This window comes from Phalacrocorax aristotelis, chromosome 1 (genome assembly GCF_949628215.1).
Source record: "Phalacrocorax aristotelis chromosome 1, bGulAri2.1, whole genome shotgun sequence".
Taxonomy (NCBI): Eukaryota; Metazoa; Chordata; class Aves; order Suliformes; family Phalacrocoracidae; genus Phalacrocorax; species Phalacrocorax aristotelis.
Window position 1 is genome coordinate 74,575,695 of NC_134276.1, and position 16,359 is coordinate 74,592,053.

General features: G+C 39.1%; 1 protein-coding gene across 2 annotated transcripts in view; it reads right to left on the reverse strand.

The window, feature by feature from the left end:
- The window catches only part of OCA2 (OCA2 melanosomal transmembrane protein), a 158,700-nt gene that overhangs the window by 67,598 nt on the left and 74,743 nt on the right, over positions 1-16,359 (reverse strand). For both annotated transcript variants that reach the window (XM_075093648.1, XM_075093642.1), the window contains 2 exons: positions 4,973-5,100; positions 276-335 (listed from right to left, as the gene is read on the reverse strand). In XM_075093648.1, coding sequence (XP_074949749.1) covers positions 276-335; positions 4,973-5,100 — 188 coding nt within the window. The remainder of the gene's footprint in view (positions 1-275; positions 336-4,972; positions 5,101-16,359) is intronic.

Sequence of the window (16,359 nt, forward strand, 5' to 3'; positions counted from 1 at the left end):
CTCAATGTTCCCCTTTTACTTTTCATATTTATTGTGTTATTTAGATGACAGAAAACGCTTCCCTTTTGCATTTATGGCTATGTTTATTCTGGCTGTGGACAGGTATATACATACCAAATATCACCTATGCCGAAGTATAACATGTTTTCTTGATATTGTTGATGCAGGAATGCAATCATTAACATTAAAATCAAAATGAAAGTATTATTCATTGTTCTACTGGGCTAAAACTGTTCTCCTTACCTGTTAAAAAACTGTAAATATTTTAAACATACCTTTATTAACAAAGCTGTCTGTTCTCCTATATAGTCTATTAAGTGGAGATGAGCCAAAGCCTAAAAAAAAATTTGATATTAACTAGTGAAGTACCTGATACAGTTTCATTTTATGTCAGTGGATGTAAGCAAATACAATTCCTTCCTAGTCACAAGATATTGATAATCGTCTCATGCAGCTTCTACAGCAACTTTAAAATTGGTAGAAAGAAAAGACACAGCAGGAACTGGTAGCTGTATTTGCAGAAGTGGATTGGTTGTGCTGGAATGACTGGTGGGATTACTTAACAGTGTGTGGCACAGGCCTCAGAGAACAGCTGAAATTTAAAGATGACATTCTTCAGTACATACACGTTTCCTGAAAAGCTGAACACAACTGCTTTTAATCCAACTTCCCCCAAACTACAGTATAGTTAGAAGTATATCATATGTTTAAAAGGTCAGATGAAATCAGGCATCTTGTGCTCAGTCTCAGATGAAGACAAGAGAAAGCAAAATACATGTTTCTGTTAAACAGCTTTCTTAGACCCATAAAGAAACAACAGTACCCATCTGCTAAAAACAGACCAAAGATCTTGGGTGAACAGAAATTGGCACAGAGGCAGCAGCACCTGAAAGGCAGGAAAATTAGGTCTCCTATCCCTACGTCAGACACCCAAACTGAGGAGGCGAGCCCAGTAAGCACTGGGCCCAGGGCAGCCTGGACCAGAGTGCTCTGTCTTCCCTGTGAGAGCCATTCCCATTTGTACATGATACCACGATAGCATCCCAGACAACCATGGTTACTGCCATGTATTAAAAGACGAAGCAAGACTCTAGCCTAGTTGTGATGGCTCTGATCTCTCCTTGGGCAGACAGGAGAATATAAACTGAGTATTCACACCCTGAGAGAATGATCTATTCCCTCAAACTACAAGGTAAAATGGGAATTTTATACCATGAGAGCTACCCTTTAATTCACTTTCATTTTGTTTTCTTTTCTTACAACTGTTCAGAATGAAGTACTATTTTCAGGTTCAACCTGGTATATCTATTTTATTACTTCTCAGTTCCTCAGTGGAGAAAATCACCATTTTAGGTTCAGCCTGGACCAAGCTGGTTGGCTTGCTTTCATTTTTTTCTGCCATGACAAAGAATCAGTCAGCTGCAATGCCCCACTTACCGACTCCATTCCCACACAGAAGCCCAGAATTTGGTATTCAGATGACACAACTGCGTACAAGCTGCACACCTGGCAGTCACGCAGAGCCCTTCAGAGACGTCAGTGGAAAAATATGATTCAACTTGCACGCTGTCAAATTCCATGACAGAGATGGACAAAGATCCTAATGGGCACTGAATGGTGTGGTATAAGACATAGTAATGTCAGAGTGACAAAGGGGCTGTCATTCAGACCAGCAATTCCTGTACCTGCAGCTCGTTCAGGTGGCAGCTGTACGCTAGTAGTGGTTTGGGTATCACCATATATCAAATTTGGCCCAGAAACTATATTTTCTTTTAAAAATGCACTGCACAAGAGAAGGTATAACTACATTTAAAGACACAGCATGCAGAAAACACGTGATAAGACTTTTAAATATGTACACATATCCCTTACACTTAAAAAAAAAAAACAAAACCAAAACCAACAGGGCATTTTTTCATTACTTTAACTTCCCAGGAGAAAGTTTCCTAAGAAATTAATTCCTGTTGGTAATTTTAAGTTACCATTTTCATTCTAAGTTATCTGTGTTACTTTGTCAAATCAAAGGTTATGAAAGTGACTTTTAAAATGTACGTAAATGCAGTATTTTTAATGAACTCTAGTATTTTTTCTGCAATTGCTTTGTGTTCACACTTCAAAATAAACTTTTTAACACATAGCTGTCAGCAGCCAGAACTCAGAGTTACATTCAGTTAACACTGCCGCCTTATTACTTAACTGCCTATTAACACAACATATTACTTTTCAGTAACACTCAAAATTTGTTCTGGAGTCCAGACATGGTACTACAAAAGAGATATTTGGGAAAGAGGGAAAGGAGTGAAGGACACATACATCACTCCTGCAAGACAGTCAGTCTGCAGGTAGCCCATCACTTTAGAGATGATGACAGTACTAATCACATAACCACCTTTAGGTTGTCTCTATGATATCCAGGCCAATTGCCTGCAAGCACCTAAGTGAAAGTCAGCAGTTAGCACCCTGTCACTGGCCTCCCCTGGGTGTAAACTGCACAGAGGGTCTCCTGGATCCTCCTTTGTCTTCTAAGAGGAATGAGTATTACTGCACTAATTGATGCCTTCAAGTGTACTAGCTCCAGTCTGGCAGCTCAAAATAGAGTTTTACTGCAGAAAAAATCATGTACCATTTTAGATCAAAGTTTAATTTATGCACAAAAATTTGTGTGAAACCCTCTTATGGACAGCATGTCATGGTGACTGTTGTAAATGAACTCTGCATGAAGGGATTAAGGTAAAATGTCAATTTTGACTGTAAAATTGAACAAAATACTGTATCCCTGAGAGGCACAGGAACTTACGCCATGAAGACACAGAAGAAGCAGGAAGGTTTTATAGCCTGTAACAGCCAGTTGTGAACAAGGACTAAAAACGCAGTTGTAAAGATAAATTACCTGAAGGGCAAATTATAAAACAAGAGAGTTCCAAAGGATTTCCAACTTTTTAATTGCAAAAGATCTACCAGACTGGACCAATGAGCAGCCAAAGGCAGAACCTCCAAGAGTTCCCCCATAGCTCTGGAACTTAATTCACATTTTTCAAAATTACTTGCAGCCGAAGTCCCACACAGGTTTTTAAATGTGCCTTTTCATGGGAAAGGGAACATTTATAACAGTAGGAAGTAGCTTCACATTGGGAACCCTCTCAGATGAAGGATCACCAAGGATGATTGACAAGAATATGAGCTGACAACTGCTTGAGTGTCTAGTTCATGGAAAGATTCTTATACTTCAATGCATATCTTTGTTTTGACTTGTTTCTTCTTGACATTGCTAACCAAAAGGAAAGAAAAATGCCTTGGCAATGACTGTAATCTCCTGGTAATCCTAAAAGTAATAGATTAAAATCAAAATTAGCAGCAATGATATTTAGAACATTTTTCTCATTCATTTATGGGGAAGAATTTAGTGTGTCTCACTTTTTTCTTGATTCTGTGTACAAGTTTCTTTCATGACCTTAAATTGCTGTTATTCTACACAGCCAGCAAAAGTATTCTTTTATTAGCCAGCTATTCACTGGTGTCCTAAGAAACCATAAAAATGAAGTTCAGTGAATCACAACAGTCATAGCTGAAGTCTGGCAGTAAACGGCAAATAACTTCCTGCGTGTTTTACTATGTTGTTGTGCAGTCACACAGCACTCAAATCAAAAGCACTCAATCCAAGCTAAAACAGTAAATACATCTGGGAACGCAATGAATAAACTGTTAAAGAAGCAGCAGACAAAATAAACATGGCTTCAGTATGGATTCCTTATAAGAGCTAGAAAATGCAAGGATATATAGAGCCCAATAACGTAGAGAACTAAAAATTGCCTGTACTAATGGGTGTACAATAAATCAACACTTCTTGATGAATTTTAGACCTACTAGCTTGCAAACAAGCCTCCTAACAATAATCAGAGTTTCCATTCATATTCTCAAAGGTTACCAAATTTTGACTTCCAGTTTGGCATTAATTATAGTCAGTTGAATTATTTGCTGTTTGTATTTGCTCCAAGTTTTGTCCATTTTACTGTTGGTGATTTATTTTAATAGATCCCATTTTACAAATTCTTGGGCTCTTTGCAGTTACTGGAGAGGAGGGTGGAGGGAGGAAGGAGGCTATGTGAGCAAATTTTTCATTACAGGTTTTTCCCAGGCTGCTCACTCAGACAATTCACTAGCCATGGCAGTGCCAGTGGTCATCTGGGTTTTGTCAGTCATGTTTCTACAACACTTAAACCCAAAAAATAGCAACTGAAGCACGGGAAAACCGAGGATAACCGAGCATCCTAGGGAATGCACAGGAGCCTAATTGACATGTAAATGTGACTATTCATATGAAAAATTATCCAAACACTTGGAGTAAAAAACAGCTATGGTATACAAAAGCAACAAACAGTAAAAAAAAAAAACCACCCAGATACAAACACAGCTGGACTTTTTCTAATAGTCAAGCAGACAAACAAAAGGAAAGTACACAGCAAGATATCCAGGCATTTCAAGTACTGAATATCTTTTTAAATTACAATTGCAAACAGAAATTCAGTGATATTATCCTTTCAAACCATACTCCCATTAAATTTCTTAGGCCATTTGGTAGCCAGCATGTCGCAGACAGCATTAGGAGCATTTTTCAACTCTGGTTTATTCTTCTTTGATTTTTCCTATCACTCGTCTAAATAATTGCAAAACAAACACATAAATACATATAAACTATCTGCATCCATAGACAGCCAACAAACCTGGAAACTAAAATTCCACTTAAATGAAAATGATCATGTCAGACACATTCAGCATATGCAGAAGGAGAGACAGAGTATGAGACCAAGCTCCCAGTGAAAAATTACATTTAAAAGAGGTCCAGCCAACTTCCACCACTTTGCAATTTTCTCTCTGCTACCATGAGTACACACAATCCTCAGTATTCCAGGAACATAATTCACATTTTAAGTTACTTATAACTCTTCAAGCTTTAGAAGTCAGAGAATCTTACCTCCATAAGAACAAACAATGCTGCAAAGAAAAGGAGGGTTGCCCACTCAACTCTGTTCAATATCATCTCAAAATCATGGATGTCTGCTAGCACTAGCAGCCAAATGGCTCCCAACATGGCAATCCAGCCTGCATTAGAAAAAGATAGAACAACACTTTACACTTCACAGACTTGCTATGTGCCACCAATGTAAAAGTTACAGTACTGAGTTTTTCAGGGCCTTGAAGACTCACTGGCTATGTGCTCTAAAAGGTAAATGGAGGAAGTGAAAAGCTCTTTGAAACAGAAGAGGGACTAACTTTAAATAGCAAAATATGCTCTTTCCAGACAGGATCCCTTTATACATCCTGAAGTGTTTTAAGACACATATTTTGGTAACTGATTGAGAGAAAATGCAAATCAAATGCACAATCAGCCAGAGAATGTAATCAGTGAATCTCCTGTCCGAGCAAGGCTCACTTTCTCCCTGCACAGTTAACATGCTTTCTGGAGCTGTTTGATTCCTCTGACACATTTATCTTAAACAATGGAATGGGATTTCAGACATGAAACAACGGGGGATTGGGTGTTTTTTCCCTCAGAACGATGCTCCTCTTTATGCCTTTCTTCTCTATCTTTTTTTCCTAAATAGCAGATGATTTTGTTTTAGTATAAAAAACTAAGATACAGAATATAAGGGTTTTTTAATGGCATGGAAATAAAGCCTCCCAGCTCTTCAAGTTACTTCTCTCTTTACTGTGACTATTTCATACAACTTATGCTATTTCATATATTCATAGTCAGAAAGTGATGGATCCACAAAATTGCAGAAAAAAATGAAGAAAGAGGAACAACAATCTTTGCTGGCAAACAACTTTAAGTCACAAACTTGTAATCAAGTAACAAATGTAACTTAGGGAGAATAGGCCCCTACTACAAAGCAGATAGATTAATAAAGTGAGCCCTCTCCAAAAGTCTTCAAGTTATAAGAAAATTGAAAGAGAAAAGACTGATTCATAAAAGTTTAGGCCATTCAAATTACAGCTTGTGTGTGTTTTTCTGTTAGGTTAAAAGAAGAAAGAGATCTGAAAACATCCAACAATTTAAAATCAAGCAGTATACCATTTAAATTCTATTTAAATATAAAAGAAATAGAGACCAAAGGTTCTCCCTGTCTATGAAGCTGTAAACACTATTTAAAAAAAACCAACACCTATACATTGTCACATAAATATGCCCTAATTGAAGAACGCATTTTGCTCTCTTGAGTACATTTGAGGAGTTTTCAATGTCATACTGTACTCTCTAAATGAGAATTTCAGGTTAACTGTGATCAGTAAAGAACATCTGCTGAAAATATTGCAGTAGGGCAACCAGACCTGCCCAAAAGCCAAAACCAGCAGCTCAGGAGTTTGGCTGGTCTGTTTGGCAAGGAGAGCTAAACCAGTTAGCTCCGGCTTTCCACCTCGTGCTTTGAGGTGTTTTTATTTTCTGCTGTCATATTTGGGCAGCAGTGAAATCATACTTCTTGCACTTTTTGGCTCCAAAACCAAAATTCTGTCTGTGACACCAACTCTTCAGTTGACGACCTATTCTTTCCTCTCAAGCACCTCCTAGTACCGTCTTCCCAATTCAGCTCTATTTTTGGTGCCCCTAACCTGGCTTCTGTCCTCTCCACTTGGCTGAAACCACATTTTCCAGCACTACAAATGAATTCTTTCCCCAGGCCTCTCCCTATGATCCTTCTTCTTGAAAAGCTTTGATACAGCTGGTCACTCTGGTCTTGCTGTTTCCTTGATAAGCAGCTTTCACAAGATTTTTTATTTATCCTCGTGCAAATCTAGTCTACAGGGTGAGGCAGGGAAATCCTTGTAAGGAAACAGGTATGAAGGTCTAGGAAATTTAATGGTTTGTCAGCAGAAATACCACCATATAGTTGGAAACAGCCAAAGCTAAGGAAAGAGCAGAAAACTGAAGGAATTTTGTATCCCAAATCTCACAGCATCAGCTCCTACATTACTCCCAATACATATTTTGATTAAAATCTGATCTGAGTGCCTCACTGGATCCAAAAACCATGTCTCATGGCCAGCTCTGCCTACCTCCAAATGCTGCCATGCTGCAAGCTGAGCAAGTCTTCTCCCTGCTTTGGTCACAGTGATCTAATCAGAGTGTATGGTCAAAAATAGCTTATGTATGAGCATCATACTGCAGGGGAGGAGGAAAGCAAAAACAACCACAAAAGAGAGCAGGGTAGGAATAGCTGGTCCTGAACTTTCTCGTGAAGAATGACATTTTTACCACCCACTGAAAAGAGATACCAGGGCTGATCTAGGAGTGGTAATACTCTGTACTGCTCAGGATGAATGCTGGATTCTGGCATAAACAGAAAACGTATGAACTTTTTTGTACACCAGCCTTTGGGTATGTGTATTTCATAAACACCTATAAATATCTAAAGGGTGAGTGTCAAGAGGATGGAACTGGACTCTTTTCAGTGGCGCCCAATGACAGGCCAAGGGGCAATGGGCACAAGCTGGAACACAGGAAGTTCCAGATGAACATGAAAGAAACCTTCTCTACTGTGAGGGTGCCAGAGCAGTGGCACAGGCTGCCCAGGGAGGTTGTAGAGCCTCCTTCCCTGGAGACATTCAAACCCCGCATGGATGCGTTCCTGTGGCCCCTGCTCTGGGTGTGCCTGCTCAAGCAGGGGGGTTGGACAAGATGATCTCCAGGGGTCCCTTCCAACCCCTGCCATTCTGTGATTCTGTATAGACTTCGAAAAAACAGTTGCAAACCACAGGGAGTTCCCAAAGTAGCAAGAGAAGGTGAGGAGAGAACAGTCAGTTCCTGTCTACCATGCCTTTTTGCTAGCGTAGTCAATTTACTGTCTTTCCAAAAACAAAGCTAATCTGTCCATGCAAATTAAATCGTTATTTTCTCTGAACACAAAGAAAGGGATTATGGAAATGCACTGCCTAATTTTCTTCTGACTGTTGTCTTGGCTGCTCTTTGAATTCCAGTAGAGTGGGCCCAGCTCCACCTTAAATAAAGATGATGGCAATTCCTGTTAGAGGAATACTGCAAAGGGACATAGATGTGTGCAGATCAGGAGCTTACTAGCAGAATTTTACTGCTATTTTGTACAAATGTAGGTGACAACATTACATTTTGTCACATACATTTTGTATGTAAGTACAACAAAGTGAAGAATTAAAGAACAGCAATTTCTCAATAGTTCTGGAATGATCTGTGATAATATCTTGGCATTATTTCTACCCTCCGGCCTCCAGTGAAAACAAATCAACATGAACATGCTATATGGCGATAACAATTATTTGCTAAAGCTAATGAAATGCAACTGCATTGGACAAGAGGTGGATAGAGCCAGGCATTTTCTAGCACCACGACTGCTACCAGCATGCATTAGCTCCACAAATGCAGCTTTGCATGAGAGAACAGTGGCCTGCCTTACAATATTGTTCCCTGGGAACATGGACAGGCAAGTGATGTGTCTTCCTGCAGTGCTCCAGCAAGTACAGCTCTCTGGGGGCTCAAACATGCCAGCTGCCAATTCTGAGTGCACAGAGCTTATTTCAGTCTACACACAGAGTCTGTTCAGAGTACATTTGCTTTCCTTGCTATGCCTGCAAAGAAGAGATACAGTTACCCATCTCTCAGACAAAGGGCACAGGACAGGGGTGCAGGGAAGGGGAGAGGAAAGAGGAAGTCTCTCAAGGAATTCGGGGGTCCTCATGCAAGATCTCCATTCACAGTGCCTTTTAGTACCACAATTTGGCTTCACACAACCTGCAGCTGGATGAGAGTAACATCTTCTGAAGCCTGAAAGCCGCAGTAGTTAGTGTATGCCGTCACTGTTTGACTGACTGCTCTCCGCTGAACTGTTCATCAAAGTTAACTACAAAGCTAATGAACACGGGGCAGCCTGCCTTTCTAAGTGGGCATGTTTTCTAAGGCTTTTCCAAGGCCTTTCTAAGTATGTTCATGACTGTGACGATACCATATCAGTGGTTTATATATTTGGGTAGCTTTGCATTTGCCCTGGATTCGTATTGAAGCTATTCCTTCCTTTTTGAGGAATTGAAAGTACCAGGTTACATTAAAGACTGGCTTTTCTGTTCATATATTTTCTAGCTTACTGGGCCACAAAAGATAGCCAGGAGGAAGATAACTAGAAATAATTTCAAAAAATAACTTCTCATTACTATAGTGAAAGCAAAGCCCATTTATAGTTCCACAGACCACTTCCTTTACTGCCTTTTAGTGCCTCTGATTCACAACAATTGATGTTCTGGAAATATAATGTGGAGAGAAACTGAATCTAAATTCCATTTCTGCACTGATACGGTATCTGTCGAAGACAGTGACAGTTTCTATTTATTTTAGGAAAAATAAAATGAAATTTTATTATAAAATGCACCTTGCAAATTTATAATGCGTTCTTCATAGAAAAGATTCCCGTGTCTTTTGTTTGGGACCAGAAAAAAAGTACAGTAGAAATAGCTTGAGTGCTTTGCTTTTCTCATACACTTTACCCAGTAGGGAAAACCACCTTCGGTAAAATAAATAGCTCATGGTGAACAGAATACAATTGCAATCCTACCCAAAAAACCCCTTATTTTGAAATAATCGAGCAGAAGAACTTGAAAATAGAAAACAATCTAATAGAATCAAGGTCTATAATATGTGGGAGGAAGGTAGGTGAACGAGAAAGAAATGAAAGAAAAAAATTACTGTGTAATCGGTAGGCCTTTCAAATGCTCATTAAGAAAAATTTATATTCCTTAGTAAAAGTAATTCTGTCTGACCTACTACCTGCTGAAAAGCATAATAAGCTTCCTCCTAACAATGTGAACATGTAGACACTGTATGTTCACTTTATGTGCAGAGAATTTGAAATAAGGTATTTATGAATACTGAGGGTACACAGAAACTTCATTTTTGTGGAAACTGAAATGGCACTTGAGACATTTGCAATGAAAACCAAAGTCAGGATAACATTTCCCGGTCTCAGTTCTGCCCAGGGCAAAACAGCATGCTGCTCAAGACAGACAGGCTCAGGGTACTACATTTAGGTAGGAAGAGTTAAAACTGCACAAATCCAGAGTGAGAAGCAACCAGATGCCTAACAGTCCTGCAGAAAAGACTCAATAAATACAGTGGATCACAACTGAACCAAATGGCCCACTGAAATACAGAGCCACATCTATAAATGGTGAATTCTGTGAAGCAACCTCTGCTCTCTTCATCCCTGGTAAACCCTGAGAAGGTATACTTTAAGTAAGATAGATTAGGAAATCCAAGGCAGAGAAGTAAGCACAATCAACAATTTGAAAAGTTGACTTTTGAAGAAAAATTTAAAGAATCCAGGATATTTAGGTCAAAGATAAGAAGATTAAAGAGGTCCTGGCAAGTCTTTGGGTATGTACCAGGCTGCTCTAGAGGGCAGAGGGCAACTTTTTTGTGGTGGCAGTAGTGGGTAGGACAAGAGGGAATGAAAATGAGGTGTAACAGCAGTGAGGAGGATTCAGGCTACACAATATTCAGGGTCACATGTTTACAGTGGTTGTGAAATAAGTAGAGTTTTTTTAAAAATCACCTAGGCCAGCCTCTGCCAGATGAAACTACGATACTCCTACCTGCAGACAATGGGAGGGACACACTGACTTTTTAGGCATTGTTACTGAGAAAAGTATAATATTCTTTTTCTCTGATCTTACCAATTCTCTATTTGTCAAAATTGCCACAGCAACTTTTTGTGAACCACAGAATCCCTTTTAGCCCACAATGTCCCTTGCAGGCTTGCCAGCTAAAACATATTTGGTGTTTACCTTTGAATAATTGTTTGCACAGCATGTTATTGGATATATGAGGAATCCATCACTGTGTTTCAACAGCTTAATCAGAAGTAGTCTGATTAACTCCACAACCCTTCAAAATTTAGCCTAAGGATGTATGCCAGTCCTTCATATGCTATGGTGTAGTTGTAATGTTACATAAACCATACATTCAATTATACTCTTATACAAGCATATAGAAATATTGGGGTGAAAAAATTAAATCAAAGACATATTTCCAGTAGTCCTTGCTCTACTCATGGAATATGTTTCATCAGTAGTTCTGAATGTGAATGAAAATGCCCTGTATTTTGGTTTCTGTAATTTTTTATTTTATTTTATCAGGCAGCCCTGAAAATATACATTTTGAACTCTTGCTGCAAGTTTATAAGTAATATATGTTGTCAACTGATAAGCACAGTTTTCTCTTTAATATTCTTTTTTTATAAAGTTGCCCTCTTACAAAGAAACTTGATGGTCTTTTGAGCAGTATCTTTTCATACACTTAGCTTCATAGAAGTAATTTTCAGTTGTTCTGCGTTATTTGTAACACCATAGTTTAAGGCTGCTCCTCGGGGACAGAACTGTGATGGTGACAGTCCATCAGGACAGCTTGCACTGCAACAGGAAATGCTTGGTACAATACAAGAGGATTAAAAGAACATGACAAAAGCTGGTGAAAACTATAACCCCACACAAGGCAAAAGAAACCAAAACCTATGCTGATAGAAGGTAATTGCAACATTAAAAACCCGAAGTGTAGCATAACACAAGGAGGCAGAGGACTAGCTGCTCTTGAATCACAGATCAGCACATGTGCATTAGGAAAGGATGGGCTGGACTTTGGTACATAGCTGTAATACCATGAGGTCTGAATGCAGAAATCGCATTTGCTTTTACATTGCAAGGTCAACACCTAACTTTGCTAATTCTCCATGTGCAATTTCATAGATGAGATAGGATGGCATTCAGGACAGAACACTGTAAGAAAGTAACCCTGGTTAGAGATTGCTACAGCTAGGCTGCGTATATTGCACCAATCCGTAAGTCTAAAAAAGTTACAGTTATATCAGTAAAGGTCGTTGCAAGCAAACACACTCTATTGCATAGCCTCATTGACCCTTGTGAACCAAAAATAACTTGAGAAGATGCAAATATCAAGACAGAGGAAAGGTCAACTTTTCTAGAAGTAAGCAATAAAGCACAAAAGCTGCACTAGCAGATACAACTGCTATTGGTTCTTGGTTTTTTCTCATCAAGTGTATGGGCAGCTGCAAGGACAGAGGATACTTTCCATGCTTAATTACATGTTTGTGAAAATGACTGTGCAATTTCAAGGACAGGATTTTTTGAAAACTATCCTAAAGAAATTAAGACTGCAAGAATCATGAAAATCAGGTCTCTCTTATTTTTGGGAGCAAAGTGTTATGCTGAGATGGAGGAATAACTAAGCTCTGGACAAGACTTTCTGAGTCCAAGTCAAGGCTGACTGCATCACTTTAGCTCCATTCCAAGGTTCTTATTATTACAAAATGGTTGTCAAATTTATTTTTAACTCATATTCATATACACTGTATGAGGAATTTTTTTGTTATGAATCAAAGATGTACTAAGTCTCCTAAATACAGTTATGTCCATTCTCATTTTAAAACAACAGTTTGTATCTTCACGGTGCAATCAGATCTCCATACTACATCCTCAGAGGCCAGCAGGTCAGTCCCATCCAGTGCTCTTCTTAACCTCAATGTAAAAGTACCAGACAACTTAAACCACCACTGCTGCACGCCAGAACAGGTAAAACAGTAGATGAATGAAGCAAGAGCAGGGAGGCAGTTGTACCTGACACCACCCGTGGAAAAGGGCTGCAGATCAGTCCTTGCAAGCACAACTGCAAGGACCAGGACAGGTCTCCAGAAAGGGTTGAGGATTTTCAAAGAGGAGTGCCTTAAAGCACGGCTCTAATCTTACCATATCTTACTACATTAGGCTGGACTCTCTTGACAGATGCTACAATTTGTTATTCTGTTTACCATTATCAGGTCAGGAACTAAAGAAGCCACTTTAGCCATGGAAAGCAGTGTCACAACTTCATATAGGTGGAACATTACTGGAAAACAGCAAGAGGAGAAAGAAGCTGCCACAGACAAGAATGCACAGGATGAGTAATTGCAGATAAAAAGGGATGCACAGGATGATACCAAAGGCCCCATGTTTATCAGCAACTCAACAGTGGTTAGTTAGAGATGATAGAGCAAACCTAGGAGATGGTCAAAACCCATTTTAGGGGTAACAAAAAGCACAAGGAACAAGGATGTAACATACATATAGCACATCATGTATGATAAAATTAGGTATAATGCAGAGCTGAAGACCAAATTTGAGAAAGCAAAGTGTAAAGCTTTAGAAAATGTATACAAATGGGCTCAAGTGGACCTAAGCACAGGGAGGAAGAAACCATCAACATAAACAATGTTCACCTCCTGGTAAAGAGGAGGAAGACACCCCTATCATGCTCATGCCAGCAGTGACCTGAAGATATCAATGCCTTATTGTGACTCCTCCCAGCCTAAATTTGTCAACCTTAGCACCCTGCAAAGCATCAAAGACTCATCTGATGATAAATCTTTTTTTTTGAACCGCTTTAACTGTATATTTTTAGTGATTTTGTTTTGTATTAATTAGATAATTTGGACTGTAAGTGTTAGTTTTATTGTAAGAGGACTAACAATAACTGTTTGTTGAGTTTTGTTTACACTGACACATCTTTTAATTAGACTAACAATAAATTCTTAGCTCCAGATATAAGAAATGTTCCCCCTTTTGCCCACAATATGACAAGCGTAGCATCACCTCTGCTAGTTTGAAAGCAGGAGCTTACTGCCATATACAGGGGAGGCATCCCTAATCCAAACATTTTGAGGACCAAAACCATCTATTTTACTGCAGTGTGTGAAGGAGTTTCCAGGCAACCACAGATTATTCGAGCTGATATTTTTAGCTGCATAGAAAAGGTCCATAAATGTTGCTTCCCAGGCTTTGCATCTGGGTCCTTAATTTATCAAGCCATGCTGGAAAGCTTTACAAAGTAATAAAATAAAATAAAAATACAAGGAGAAAAACAAAAAGACAAAGAGAAGAAAATATTGGCTGTGACAGCTTTAAATACAGTTGATAATTCAGTATCATTTGAGCCATGACTTAGCAGTCAATACCTGCAAGCTTTCCTCGGCTAAAACTGATTAATATCACAGACCCTAGATAATCTGGAGGTAAATGTTAGATCAGTGATAAATTAAAGAGAAAATGTGCACTTTTTACACTGAGGATAAAGTGATATAAGATGTGAAATACAAGATGTGCTAAACTGAACAATGTGGTTTTTGTCATTAAGCCTATGTTTTCTTAAAACTATGTCATTCACCAGTTTTTATAGCTTAATAGCTGTCAGTCTCACCAGGATTTTCTGTTTTCTTAAGCACTAAACAATTATATGCCATCTTATTAAATGGATCTCTTTTTTTTAAACATTTTATAAAATAACCTCTCAGTAACACTATAATGAACAATGAATAAATATAATTGAATATATTTATACATATTATATATAGTGTGCATTAATGAATAATGAATTATTGAGCAAATTAACCTGTGTGCTGGTTTTGGCTGAGAAGGGATTAATTCTCCTCACTGTGGGGGTCGGCTACCTTTCCATCTTCCCGCGCTCTGCCGCGTGGTGGGGGGAGGGGCTGGGAGGGGCGGGGCCATGGTGGGGGTGGCTGACCCGACTGGCCAATGGCAGGTTCATTCCATACCACGTGACACCATGACCAGTACATGGAGGGGGGGCAGTGGCAGCGCGGGAGCGGCGCGGTGTCGGGCAGTGAGCGTGGTTCGTTTAGGCGGTTCCTTCCCCCTCTCCCTTCCCCCCTCCCCTGGGGCTTTGCGCCTCTCGTTGTTCTCCTTTACATTGCATTTCTGTTGTCGTTTCTTTTAATTTTAATTATTAAACTGTTCTTACCCCAACCCACGAGCGTTACCCTTCTGATTCTCTCCCCCATCTACCGGTGGGGGAGTGAGCGAGTGGCTGTGTGGGGCTGAGCTGCCGGCTAAACCACGACAACCTGAACCCAAGTATTTCCAAAATATGAATGCTTTCTCTTTTTCTCCCTCTCTATGGGTACAAACACTTAAATGTTTAGAGTCAAGTTTGTTTGTTTCTGCACACATAATTTTTTTTATTTTGTAAACAGTGTCAGGTTTATACAACTCCACCATTACACAGGATACTAGCATAACAGGGTTTAATCTATTTATTGCTGATAGCAGATGAGAAAAAAGTTCCAGAATAACATTTTAAAGTATAAAAATAAGACCCTTTGGATGCTTCTATGTGAACACCCCTTTCAGACTAATGGGATCTATCCACATCTTTCTCAGCCCTGCGTTCTTCTCTGTGACCATTTATAAATCTTTTGGACCTGAGAATTTCTGCCGCATGCTCTGAGGCAGGATCTCCTTCATGGAGCTATGGGGCAGTAGTCCAAGTTTAAAAATATTTTCACCCTTCTAAAGAAACATCTTGGCACAAGTTCAAATGCACATACATACTCTGTCCCAGGGCCCAGCTAAAAGCTGGGGACAAAAGCTTATTAGAGTTCTTAGGCAGCTTCCTAGGCTGCACATTCAGAACAAAACCACACAGACTACATTTATTTCACTTGTGCAATTATTAGTTCTTTTTTTTGTTTATAACATTAAATAATTCAGTCAAAGATCTCTAAGTTTAAGGTTTCTGTTGTTCATTACAGCACTGCTAACCCACGGAAGCCTTTACATGTACTGACCCTCCCATTCTGCCTCAAGTTAGGGAAGAATCATTGTTGCAATGTGTTCCTTATTGAGAATGTTGCAGAAAATAAAATGGATTAAGTTAGTTGTTAAAATCTTAGTAGACTGCAGCAATGGAGAACTAGCTTTAGTGTTTCTAAGCCAGGTAAATATTCATTTGGAACTTCCAATATTCTGCGATTCAATAGCATATTTAAGCAAGTTTGTGAAGGTGTCTAGGGCAGTGCAGCCCTTGCTTCATCACTAAGCAAGCTACCAGACAAGGGCCACTCAGTTCCAACTCTATTAAAATTATTAGTTCACCTACATAAGTTACAGTGTAACTTGAAAATTGTACGTGTCCACTTAAATAAAAGCAGGATGAAAATCAAAAGAAAGTATATGGGAGAAACCTCAGATCCAGTCCACTTGCCTGAATTCGAGGTGTCGCTCCTCTCTGCAGGTTAAGACAATTTTTGCTGCAATTTGCATAAAATTCTCTGTAGACATAATTTGGGGGGGTTGTTCTGCTAAAGCTCTTTCCAATTAAGGTATTTCATTTCTCAAGTGAACTTCAATAATTTTTTCTGTAAATTGTGGAAATGAGTCAGAAAATATGCCAACTGGTATCCAAAGGAGTCACAGTACAACAGGCATCTTTTGTATCTACAGCAACTGCTTACGTTTCTTCTTTAATGCTCTGGCAATAAAATAAAAAGCAGC